This window comes from Diospyros lotus, chromosome 1 (assembly GCF_014633365.1).
Source record: "Diospyros lotus cultivar Yz01 chromosome 1, ASM1463336v1, whole genome shotgun sequence".
Lineage (NCBI taxonomy): Eukaryota > Viridiplantae > Streptophyta > Magnoliopsida > Ericales > Ebenaceae > Diospyros > Diospyros lotus.
The window spans coordinates 47,086,935-47,099,973 of NC_068338.1; the positions used below are offsets into that span (position 1 = coordinate 47,086,935).

Below are 13,039 nucleotides of genomic sequence, written 5' to 3' on the forward strand. Positions count from 1 at the left end.
GATTGATGAACGCTCCGGCTACTTTTCAAGCGTTGATAAATGAAATTTTCAGAGATTATTTGAGGCATTTTGTGTTGGTGTTTTTCGATGATATCTTGGTGTACAACAGCAGTTTGGAGCAGCATGAACAACACCTAAGATGTGTGTTAAGGGTGTTAGCGGACAACCAACTGGTGGCCAACAGCAAGAAGTGTGTGTTTGGGCAGCTGGAAATTGAGTATTTAGGCCATGTTATTTCTTATTTGGGGGTTGCAGCTGATAGTAACAAGGTGTAAGTGATGATAGATTGGCCTACTCCAACAACGGTAAAGGAATTGAGGGGGTTTCTTGGGCTTACGGGGTACTACAGACGCTTTGTGAGAGACTATGGCAAGCTTGCTCGGCCTCCAACTGATAAATTAAAAAAAAACTTCTTCTTTTGGGATGTGGCTGTTGAAGAGGCCTTCCAACAACTCAAGGCTAAAATGGTATCCTTACTCGTTTTAGCCTTACTCGACTTTGAGAAGCCTTTCACCATTGAAGCTGATGCCTTGGGGCATGGAATGGGGGCTGTTTTGATGCAAGAACAGAGGCCGATCGCTTATTTCAGCCAAGCGTTCAGTCAGTTGGGGAGTAAGAAATCTGTTTATGAAAGAGAACTCATGGCCATAGTGTTTGTGATAAAAAAATGGAGGCACTACTTGTTAGGCAGAAAATTTTTGATTAGAACGGATTAAAAAAGCCTCAAGTACTTGATGGAGCAACGGGAGGTAAGTCCGGAATATTTGAAATGGATGGTGAAGTTGATGGGATACCAATTTGAGATACATAATCGGGCTGGGATGGAGAATAAGGCATTAAGGCGGCTGATGGGCTATCCAAAATCTGTCACACAACAACTTTGATGGCTTTGACAGTGCCTAGGGTGGTCCATTTGGAGCAGGTGGCAAGTGAGGTAAACGCTGATACAGGGTTGCAATAGATTATCCAAGAGTTACAAACTGACCCCTTCTCCCATCCTAATTTTCAGCTGGTGGACAAGCACCTCGTCTACAAGGGACGGCTTTACTTACCCAAGGGATCCGCACTAATTCCGTTGATACTCCAGGATGGGCATGATGGGAGCATGGGAGGTCATTTGGGGTTTTTGAAAACTTATAAAAGGGTGTCGGCGAATGTCTATTGGCCGGGTATGAAGAAGGATGTGCATCGGTATGTAAGTGAGTGTTCGACTTGTCAACAAAACTAATATATAACTTTGTCATCGAGGGGACTGTTACAGCCACTACCAATTCCTAATCAGATTTGGGACGACATTGCCATGGACTTTATTGAAGGACTCCCCAAATCTAATAAGGTAGACTCAATCTTGGTCGTGGTGGATCGACTTAGCAAATATGGGCATTTTATTGGCCTTAAACATCCATTTACAGTTGGGGAGGTGGCTGGAACTTTTATCAAGGAAGTGGTGAGACTCCATGGGGTTCTTAGGTCCATTGTGTCAGATAGAGATAAAATTTTTATGAGCAGATTTTGGAAGGAGATTTTTAGGGTACAGGGCACTAAACTCAAAAGAAGTACAGCTTATCATCTACAAACGGATGGGCAAATCGAGATACTCAACCAGACTTTGGAAACCTACTTGAGATGTTTTGCCTCTTCCAAACCAAAGGCCTGGTTCGCTTGGTTACCATGGGCTGAATTATGGTACAATACCTCCTATCACATAGCTGCTAAGTTAACTCCGTTCCAAGTGGTGTATGGGAGGGAACTGCCTCCCTCAGTGAGGTTTGAGAAGGGAACTACCCCCGTCTCGATGGTGGAGCAGCAGATGGTTGAAAGGGATGAGATCCTAGATGAACTGAAGGCGCAACTCTTGAGGGCACAAGCAATAATGAAGAAGAGAGCAGATGGGGAAAGAAGGGATGTGAAGTTCCAGGTAGGAGACTTAGTATATTTGAAATTAAGGCCGTATCGGCAAAGGTCTTTGGCTGCCCATGCAAATGAGAAACTAGCGGCACGCTATTATGGCCAGTTTGAGATTGAGAAGGAGGTAGGTCCTGTGGCTTACCAGCTGAAATTGCCACCGCGTTGTCAAATCCACCTAACATTTCATGTGTCCCAACTACGGGAGGCTAAGGGTGCAATGAAGGCCACGATGGAGCTGCCCAAACAGCTTACTGAAGATCTGGAAATGGTGGTGGAACCCTCAGCGGTGCTAGGAGTGCGTTTGGGGAATGGCAGGAGCATGCAAGGAGCAGAAGTGTTGATTTAGTGGAAGGGCCTGCCACCATTGGAAGCCACTTGGGAGCCCTACTCAATGATCCAGCAACAATTTCCATTTTTCCACCTTGAGGACAAGGTGAAAGTTGGGGGAGGGAGTATTGATAGACCACCGATTCACTGGACATACCAAAGGCGTCCAAGGAATCAGGAATAGTTTTGGAATTAGGGAAATTAGCTGTTAGAGGAGGAGTAGAACGGGAATTGCAAGGTTGTGTAACAACCTGCATGTGCGGATTCTAATTTCGTTAGAGAATGAGGAATGAATAAAAGAGAGGTGGCGGAGGTGAGGGAGGTGTGAAGAATTTTCCAGAGAGTAGGAGAGATTAAGGGCCTCTTGAATTGCCCTGTTTTCTTTCTTCTTTGGCTGTAACTGGTTTGGAACTCTTGCTTATTGAATCAAGTATTCTTACAATTCTTAGAATTCTACCACTGTTGTTGGTTGTTATTTTGTTCTTGGTTGTTATTTTGTTCTGGCTTGTTTTTATTTACTGTAATCATTTTAAGTTAGAAATCTGAAGTGATCTTATTCAGTTATTCCTTTAACCTTTCTAACCCTTTATCTGTATTTTCTTATCAATCATTAGATTGGGTTTCATGGGATTAACATTAACAAAGAGGAAGTGGTACTTGATGGAAGTGAAGGACCTGTCAGAATCGATGCTGAAGCTCTTCTATCCTCTGAGAAACTTGCCCCAGCTGCAATTTTAAATAAGGTTAACTTTTGCTTGCTGTGCAATTAGTATGATTTAATATATTTTTATTGCTATAGTCATCATTGTTTGGAATACATTTTACTTAGCTTCTTCTCCTCTTCCTTTTTCATTTTGCAGATAAGAGTCCCATATCGTCCTATTGATGCTAAACTTAGTACTCTTTCCACAGATCGTGACAAGCTCCCCTCTGGCAAACAGACTCTAGCATTAATGTTAACGTGGGTTCTGCTTTATTTCTGTTAACTTTTTCTGCTTAATTAGGATGCACCTAAAAGAACTACGTAGAATCACTCCTGTGCTGTTGTTGCTGCAGTTACAAGTTTAAATTGGAAGATGGAGCTGAAGTAAAACCTCAAATTCCCTTACTAAACAATCGCATTTATGATAACAAATTCGAGTCTCAGTTTTATATGATTTCTGATTTAAACAAGGTAATCACTTACGATGTTCATGATATTTGATTCAATGATTTTTATGCTGGCAAAGCCGTCAATTATCTTCATTGTTAAATATGTCATCAGATTTTAAGACTATTCTTATGTGTCTTGCCATGCTTATTATACCCCTACCCCACCTTTATTTCTAGAAAATTGTTTCCATGTCGCTATTGCTGGATGGCTGGCCAGGGTGTAACTTTCTGAAAGGAGAGGACTTAAGCAAATGCACTTTTGGCATCTTTATGCTGACATGTCATATATGGTGCATTAGCACTCGCATAGTTGATGCCACATAGTTTATATATCTTTCCTCATGCAATTTTGGGCGCTTGTGCTATAAATTCTGGAACACTGGTAGCTAGAAGCTGAGTCTGAACTGAAGATGACCAGGTTTCTTTTTAAAATTGATGGGCCTGTTATCTTGGTGTGGGACTGGGTGGTGGTGGTGAGGGTGGAGTATTATCGTTGGTATACACTTAGACATTTTGCAGCTACCTTTGTGGAGTACTTTTGGGGAATCCTAGCAATATGTGCTGAAGGTTTGTAGATATTGTGCACATGAGGATGCTATTCCCTTACTGCTGTGCATTAGAGGTGGTCTCTTTCACTTGGAAAAAGAAAGAATGATAGGAAGACCCCTTGAATGGAAAATAATTGCTATCTTTTTAATTTTTTATTGTTTTTCATATGTACCTTTTGGATTTGTTTTTGATTCCTGTTGTTTCCCCAATGTTACTAGCAAATTTTGTTTCAAAATCATGCTCTATTTAAGGAAAGGAAGTGGATTGTACTGTCTTCTTATTCTGCTTCGAGTGATTGCAGCCTCCTCTGATTATCTTTATGTATATTTTGTACAAATTGCAGCGTGTATATGCAATGGGTGATGTCTACCCAAATTCTTCAAAACTTCCTAAGGGTGAATACAATTTACAGCTTTATTTGAGGTATGACATCCTATTTCTCAGTTTACTAAAGAACTTCGGCATACAAGGAAAAAAAATTTCATTGCTCAAATGTTTTAACTTTCTAAATGTTTTTTTAATTATTTTTTGGTGTTTGGAGCTTGCCTTTACTACTTAGGTTGGGAATTATCTCACTTATGTCCTATTTAATAGTAAGCATACCCTCCAGGGCTGGGTACTGAATTAAAGCCCTAAAGTCTAAGAAGCATTTGTGCTTCTACAAAGTTGCTGTGCGTTTTTGGACATTTAGACACTTGAACGTCACATTTGGACTGCTTGGGCATGGATTAAGTAATTTGATAGTCTTTAAGAATCATTCATCCTCTTAAACTTTTAGGAGACACTTATCCATCATAGGAACACATGTACTCTGCTCCGACATGCATGAACCACATTATAAGTTTGGAAAAAATATCCTATAATGCAGAATGCCTTTTTTTTTTTTTGGGTCTGATTTGGATATGATGTACATGGTTTATTTATGGAAAAAATGAATACAGATCTCTATATATATACTTTCCCATGTTTCATGTCATGTTGTAAACTTTTTCTTGGAAAGTTGCTGAATCAGCATATCTCTGTTGTGACGTGCTTCTATCCTTTGTTCATCTTTTAGCTGAAACTCAATATTTTTATCTTGAAATAAGTACTTTTCCTATTCTTCCTCTCCCTCTCTCTCTCTTTCTGGTGGAAAATGAGAATAAGTTAAATAATGAAAATAAAAACAGAAAGCTATTTGTTTTTTCCTTCTATAAACTTTGACTTAATCGATGTAAAGTGTTTCAATTTAAGGTATCTGCTAATTTCTTAAGGTTCTTGTCATTTTTCAGGCATGACAATGTGCAGTATTTGGAGAAAATGAAGCAATTAGTACTGTTCATTGAAAGAAATCTGGAGGACAAGGTAGAGTCTTGTTTTTCAAGTGAAGCTTATAATCTTAGTTCTAAATGTGGTGAATGATTTCCATCAGCAAGAACTGCTTTGGTAGCTTGGTTCAATTAACCACTTAATGTGCACATCTTTGCAATCTTATAGCTTTCCATTTACTTGTTTTGGTGTTACTAATTTAGCAACAACAAAAAAAAAAAATCGAAGTTGTTAGTCATTACTCATCAGCAGAGTACTAATTTAGATAGCAATTTGGTTTTGGGGTGCAACATAATTGTCAAATCTTATTCATTTGGTGATCTGATGCATTACCAAGTCTAATTCTTTATTGGATTATGGTTGAAAAATCTATTTAAAATATGCATTTAGTGTTGCCACTGGTATTCATTTAGTATGAAATTTGTTATATTCCTGCTAGTTTATTATTACTTTGCTGGCCCCACATATGATAGTAGCGCGTACTGTTTGATGACCTTGGATTATTATTATTTAATATCATCATACCCATTTAATTATTGACAACTTAACATACCTTGAGCCTCAAAAATCTTGTATGTACCTCATACGTTAGCTGATAATGATTTGTGTCACATTACACTCTCACTGGACAGTTATTTAATGTAGTCCCCTATTATCAGCTTTACAATGACCTGCATTTTTTTTTATCAAACCTTCAGAAAAACATCTTTAGCTATGTAAAGCTGCTTATACATTATCTGATGATGGTATGTATGTTGCATATCCTACCCTACCTAATGTTAATTCTTTTTGTTCTGAAAAGCCAGTGCCTTGTTGGGAATATAATAGATGAGCTTCGCACCTTAAAAGTTCTTGTGATGTCAGTTGCCTATGTATTATATAACTGAAGAATTAGAACTATCATTGTCTAGGATAAAAAAAGAAATTGTGGAAATTTCAGTATTCTTCCCTTTTAGCAATGCTGTCTTATTAATCTGCCACTTTTCAGGTCATCTTTCTTAACAAATTGAATTATGCGTCTACGATTCCGCCATGGGAATAATATACAATAAATTCCATAACATTCAGATATGAGTGATGTTGTGATATCAAGTATTTTAATATAGCAATATTATGTCACGGCACACCCGTGAGGACAACTACTCCTAGCTTGGATTGAATTAGGAGTGGGTTTCGACCAACATAAAACAGAACAGAACAAGGGAGGGAGAGAACAAGAATGTAGAGTGAGAGAGAAGAGAGAGTTGGGATCGAGGGAGGAGAATCAATTCTGATATTATCATTCAATACCTCTTTCTCCAACAAGCTGGAAATATATATAACACTCAGCGGTGGGGGACTGCTACAGCAGATCCCTCCTCCATGCGGTTATGACCGCTTCTTTGTCCTATTCTAATTCTCTCCATGTGGGAATCTTCCAGCTAATATTACGAGGCAAATTACAGCAAGAAATTAACAGAATTACAGCAAAATGGAAATGACAATAGTAAGCAAAAAATAAACCAAGATTGTAACTATAAGATGTATCAGTCCTAGGTCCCCTTCCGTGACATATTACTGTCATTAGTTTAAATAATTTATTCAGGAAAGGGTATACTGAGTTATGGCTAGGGAATTAATGCTTGACATGTACTCTAAATTTGCTTGTGATTATGTGCTACCACAGGAAGTCATTCGCTTGAGCTTTTATTCTGAACCAGATGGTCCGGTGATGGGCAATGGTAGCTTTAAATCATCTGTACTTTTGCCTGGGTATGTAGTTTTTCTTTGTAATGAGTTATTTATGGTTTTATAGTCATTTAATATATTAGTTTTCCATTGTTTTATTTTGAAGATTGAAGGAAGCATTTTATGTGGGCCCCCCAGCCAAAGACAAGCTCCCAAAGGTATTGCGATTCTAGGTGATCAGTGATAGCTTCAAATAACCCTGGCATGGACTGCATGGTTAATTGTGCATCATTGTTGCAGAACTCTCCCGAAGGATCCGTGTTGCTTGGAGCAATCTCATATGGAAGGCTTACTCTTGAGGTTCAGGAAGGGAGTAAAAATCCACAAAAGAACCCTGTCTCTTACCGGATATCTTATCAAGTTCCACCCAATAAGGTTGTTACATTGGCTTCTTTTATTTTCCTACCATCTGGGTTTCATTGTCCATGAAAATGTTGTCTGTATATTAGTTTGCCAGGTCTGCTATTGTCCTTTTATTTATGTGCTGCTTCTGTGCTAATTTAATTTATTCCTGTGATATCTCTTTCACAGCCTGATGAAGATAAGGGGAAAGGCTCTTCCACAACTTGCACCAAAAGTGTGTCTGAACGTTTGGAAGAAGAGGTATTTGAGGAGTACTAAAGTTTCTTTTGTTATTGAAATATATGACCGTCTGTTTATGACACTGAAATGTGGATGCATGGGTGCTTGTTGGCTGTAGTCTTTTATGTACTTATTTTTCTTAGCTGAATGTTGAGATGCTTAATTTCAGATCCTTTAAAAAATGGGAGAAATTGAAAGGAAATGTGTTCAGGATTGCAAAAACACCTTACTCAGTTGCAAAACATCTTGTGCATCTCATCTCTTACTGTTGTATTTGCCTATTTACTCATGGAATCTCTTTTTCTGGTCTATCGTTCTTGGCAGTCTTGAGTATGTTCCTTTTAAACAAGACACAAAATTTGTGTTCCTTTCAGAAACCAATAAAAAAAAGAAAAGAAAAATAAGTATATATAGGATTGCAAACAGAACCATCTCCAGAAGCCAAACAATGCGTTGTGCATCTCATTTCCATCCCTTTTTTTAATTTTATTTTAATACTGCATAACTGAATTTGTTATATGCTGAAAGAAGAATAATATATCTTTTATCTACTTAGCAGAGCCCTTAGCCTGCAGCTGAGGCATTGGTATAAATTCGATTAGTGTTTTTGGCTAGTTAACATGAAGAACTTTACTTTCTTCTATACCATCGCTACTACTTCAATTAATTACAGTTCAGTTGGATTATAGATTTCCAAGTTATCCATCCCATCCAAGATCAAACCATCCTCGGATTTCAAAGTTAGAATCTGCTTGTTAATAAATACTCTTATTTACTTTATAGCATTAGAGGTTTCACTGTCAGCTGCACCTTTTGTTCTAGCCCACTGTCAGTATCACATATATTCTCTTGATTTAAGCCTGCAATGGACAATCATTTGAAATATGGATACTTTGAGGAGTGTTTCAATAGTTTGTTGTGATTTTAAAAAAATTCTAGTGGATGTGAAATAGGAATAACTGAAAATTCTCAGCAACTCATGTCATTTTTAAAAATTGACTTGTTAATTTTTCTTTTTATTATAAAAGTGCTTGCAACTTCTTCAGAGAAAATAATATTGAACCCAAAAATGATAATTATTCTTGGTTGGCTGTATTATTGCATACAAATGGTTGTCTTGTGAAGTCCTTTCTATCTGTTAATCTATGATCTCATTTGTTCCCAGGAACATGATACTCGAGTTCTGAGTAATTAGTATATATTGATACTTAAATGATAGAATTTATCTTGTCAATTAGGTTCGGGATGCTAAGATCAAGGTTTTTGCAAGCCTTAAACGAGTAACTGATGAAGAACGGTCAGAATGGAAAAAGCTATCCATTTCTCTTAAGGTAAAATTTAGTCATTATACTCCCTCCAGATATAAATTGCATATGCATATTGTGATATGTTTTGGCATCAACATGGATTGGATGGTTTCAAGCTCCATATCGATCAGATTGGTCCAACTCCACCTATACTTGCCCCAACCAATTAAATCAACAAAAGGAAAAACTGCAAAGAGAAAAAGAAGAGATAACGATATAATTTCTTTCTTAACTTGATTTGATTTGTAAATCTTATTTTGTGATATAGTTGATCATTTTTTTTGAACTTGACAAAATTTCTGTATTTCTTTGGTTATTCAGCTGTAGTTTTATTATGACAAGTCAGTTTCTAGCTTTTATCCTCCTGTTTCAGTCACTAAATGCTTCTTTTTATATCTTTTTGTTGGCAGTCAGAGTACCCCAAATACACCCCATTGCTTGCTAAAATACTGGAAGGTTTGTTATACCAATATGATGGTGAGGACAAAATTCCCCATTATGAAGAGGTAAGGCAAATGCTGTTTCCACGCCATGATTTTTTATGCACTGAATTTTACAAAAGAAGGCTTTCACTAAGATTTTTGCTATGAATATCTGTTGAAACTTGAGCTAGGTTTTCTTGTGGTGTTAATGTAACTGCTTAGTTTGAAAGGTTTCACATTTCTGACACTGCTTTGTTTTTCTCCCTCATTGTGAACTGTGATAACCAGCATTATGATGTGTGAATCCTGTAGACATTAGAGCAATATACAGAATTGGTTGTGATGAATTTCTGATTATTGTCTTAAAGTTCTTAGCAATGTCCAGAATGGGTTATGTAGAGTTCTGGAAATGGGTCTCGTCAACCAGAAGAGGTTGATCTGTTTGTGTTGTGAGCATGTGGACCTCCAATAAGGGATATGTATGCCTCCACTTCCATTGCTTGTCTCCTTCCTTTGCTTCAGAATTGGATTAAATCAATGTTTTGGACTAGGAGATAGACACTGTGGCTATGGATGAGGCATCCTCCATGGTTTGGCTTGATTTCTTGTTCTATCCCCATTGCACCATGCACTTCAGTGCGCATTGGTCCTCACTTTAAATTGGGAGTAATGGTCCAAGTAACTTGTTAAGCTCAATATATTAATCATAGCCTTTGTGCTACTGTTGTCACCTACTCAGTTTGGCATGAGCTATTCATGGGATCTTTGGGTTCCTGTGGCTTGGCGGTTGGATTGGAAGGTTTAATTTAAGTTGTTCTATTGTTTTTATTTGACCTATTACTAGTGCCAGTCTCATTATTAGTATTCTTATTGTTATTGTTACATTTGGTTTCTCTCACAAACTGCCACTTTACAGATTATAGATGCAGCTGATGAGGTCGTTGATAGCATTGACAGAGATGAACTAGCAAAGTACTTTGCCCATAAGAGTGATCCAGAGGAGGACGAGGCTGAGGTGTGTATCCACATTTCCTGTTGCTCTTCTTCTAAACTCAAAATCCTCAAGAAACACTAATACTGAGGCAATAACGTCCATTTAGACAGAGTCTTTAAGGGATTGAACTTTCACTGCACATCAATAATTAGGAGCTAATCCGCATCAATAGAAACAAGTGGATTATCTCAGTCTCACCTGCCCTTGAGGACTGAGAATTACTTAAATTGAATTTCTTAACTCTTGATAATTGTGATTGGTATCTTCTCAGAGCTGCTAAATAACACGTCTGGTCTGACATCAGGCCATGCAGCAGTTACAGATATCCTTACTTTAAGTTAGCTTTTGTTAGTTCACAGACTATATGTTATTTAGTAAAATGTCAAGATTTTATTTTCTTTTTTCTGTTATAACAGAAAATAAAGAAGAAGATGGAGATGACCCGTGACCAATTAGCAGATGCTCTTTACCAAAAAGGATTAGCTTTGGCAGAGATAGAATCCTTGAAGGTAACTATTTACTAAGATGTACTGTTACATGTAATGATCTACTTTAATATTTGTGGATAAGAATGTTGGTTTCATGGCTCTATCTGTCGTCATAAGGCCTGTAAATTAATTTCAAGATTTCACCTACCTAAAGCATTATCAGGTGCCAACTAGTCAGATACTTACTACTATTTTTTGAAAAAAATTCTGTCAGGTATATTCCAATCCAAGGGAACTAAATATGTTTGGATTTATATGCGTAAACCTACTGCAGTGTTTGTTCAGTTTTTCTTTTTTGTTTTTTTTTTAATTTATTTATAGTCCCAGGATGGGAAATGCCTCAAGTGTGCAAGAGGTGTAAGTAGGTCTGTACACTTGCAAATAGGAGCTTGTCCATGGTGGTACTTGTTCATCTCTCTCAGAAACGTTGTCAACACTTCTTAATCTGTCCTAGTTGAAAACATAGTTCATAATGTTTTTGTACTAAAAGTCTTCAAGAATTGCTTGGCTATCTCTCTCTGAAACATTGTCAGCGCTTCTTAATCTGTCCTAGTTGAAAATAAAGTTCATAGTTTTGGATACTTAAAAGAAATTCTCGTGGCTATCACTGATATTCTTGACATGCACCTTATGTGTGCTGAAATGTCTTGTTGTATAGAAGACGTCATGCACCTGGCCAACATGAAGCTTAGTACGCAGGGAAGTTCACTTGTTGGGAATAGTATACTCACTGAGGAAAAATTAAATTTATACCTACCTCTAAAATTAAACAAACTAAAAGCAATTGTAGTAGTAATATCGATATTTAGGGCTTTCCCTTCCACTCTGCAACTATTGATACAGGAATTTAAAAATTAAACTAATGTTGGCTATACCTATTCAAATGAATGAAATCAAGTTGATGTGAGACTTGAAATGAGACGAAATATATTGGTTTACCCAGGCTCTAAGTATTATGAGGAGTTTTTTATTTTATTTTATTTTTCCAGTTGATATTACTCTCTCTGATCTATAACCTCTTCCTCTTCTCTCTAGTAACCCTCTTACCTTCTTGATATCTTCTGTTTAGATAATATTGGTTTATCTTTTCTTGTTTTTACCTCTATCTTTAGATTCTTCTTCTTTACCTTTTCTTGTTCTTATCTCTTATCTTTCTGTTGATTCTTCTCCATCTGTCCACTCCCTTTCCTCACCCCCTCATTTTTTGTCTCCTCTCTCTGGTATCCGTTTCTATAAATGATAATGCTCTACTCTATTTTCTCTGTACATCTCTTTTTCTGTATCACATGATAGCAATATAACATGTTTCTTTTTCCATGACATGGTCAAGAAAATCTTGTGAGATCAATACATCAGTGATAAGTGCATAGTTTACATCTACATGTATTACTGTGACCTTACCTTGTCACAGTTCAGTTCCATAATTAGTGTCCCATCGTCATGCATGCTGCATTTGTGTTAAGGACACTTTTGATACACAAGGGAACTCAGACACAGCAAGCGATTTTGATACACAAGGGAACTCAGACACAGCAAGCGATTTTGATACACAAGGGAACTCCGTACTGCAGTAAATAGCTGTGAATTTTGATTGTTCTTGTCACAAAGATGAATATGTTTAATTAGTATGGTTTTAGCAGGGTGAAAAGCCTTCAGCCTTGGCTTCATCTGGAAGGGCTGGTGATCAATCCGGTCTAGAGGCTAAATCCCTGCTAGATTTGTTTGAAGAAAACTTTAAAGAACTAAAGAAATGGGTTGATGTGAAATCCTCCAAGTATGGCAATCTGCTAGTGGTACGTGAGCGACTCTCTGGAAGACTTGGAACTGCACTAAAGGTATTCTATTAGTTATCTGCTGTCCATTCATCATCATTTTACTGAACTAGAACCCCGGGGGAGGGGATAGGCTCTCCTTTTTTTCCTTTCTGCTGGTTTATTCATTTTTTCTATTGATCCTTTAATCTTTGCCTTATGACATGTTACCAAATGTTCAGCTTGTTTGATGTTACCAGCAAACCAAGATGGGTTTTGTCTAAATGGATTTACCTAACAAATTAGGAAGTTAATTGGCCATAAACATATATTGGGACCTATCAAAGTCGAATATGTCATAGATAAACGAATCAGGGAAAAAATATTTTCCTCTGTCAAAAAAGGTAGCGACCCCATTATGGTGTCGATTGCTATGGTCTTCATCATAGTAGTCCTGGAATATCATCCCAAGGGTTCGTTAAAAAAATTGACGATTACTATCCTTATATATTCAGATATTTAC

The 13,039-nt window shown here is 37.3% G+C and overlaps 1 protein-coding gene across 2 annotated transcripts in view; it reads left to right on the forward strand.

Moving 5' to 3' along the window:
• The window catches only part of LOC127795656 (tripeptidyl-peptidase 2), a 60,831-nt gene that overhangs the window by 47,239 nt on the left and 553 nt on the right, over positions 1 to 13,039 (forward strand). The window contains exons 20-33 of one of the 2 annotated variants that reach the window (XM_052327465.1): positions 2,850 to 2,978; positions 3,096 to 3,196; positions 3,292 to 3,409; positions 4,280 to 4,359; positions 5,208 to 5,280; positions 6,911 to 6,996; positions 7,079 to 7,130; positions 7,213 to 7,347; positions 7,504 to 7,575; positions 8,793 to 8,885; positions 9,272 to 9,367; positions 10,200 to 10,298; positions 10,694 to 10,786; positions 12,403 to 12,600. In XM_052327465.1, coding sequence (XP_052183425.1) covers positions 2,850 to 2,978; positions 3,096 to 3,196; positions 3,292 to 3,409; positions 4,280 to 4,359; positions 5,208 to 5,280; positions 6,911 to 6,996; positions 7,079 to 7,130; positions 7,213 to 7,347; positions 7,504 to 7,575; positions 8,793 to 8,885; positions 9,272 to 9,367; positions 10,200 to 10,298; positions 10,694 to 10,786; positions 12,403 to 12,600 — 1,425 coding nt within the window. The remainder of the gene's footprint in view (positions 1 to 2,849; positions 2,979 to 3,095; positions 3,197 to 3,291; positions 3,410 to 4,279; positions 4,360 to 5,207; positions 5,281 to 6,910; positions 6,997 to 7,078; positions 7,131 to 7,212; positions 7,348 to 7,503; positions 7,576 to 8,792; positions 8,886 to 9,271; positions 9,368 to 10,199; positions 10,299 to 10,693; positions 10,787 to 12,402; positions 12,601 to 13,039) is intronic. The other variant, XM_052327472.1, reaches the window with a different exon arrangement.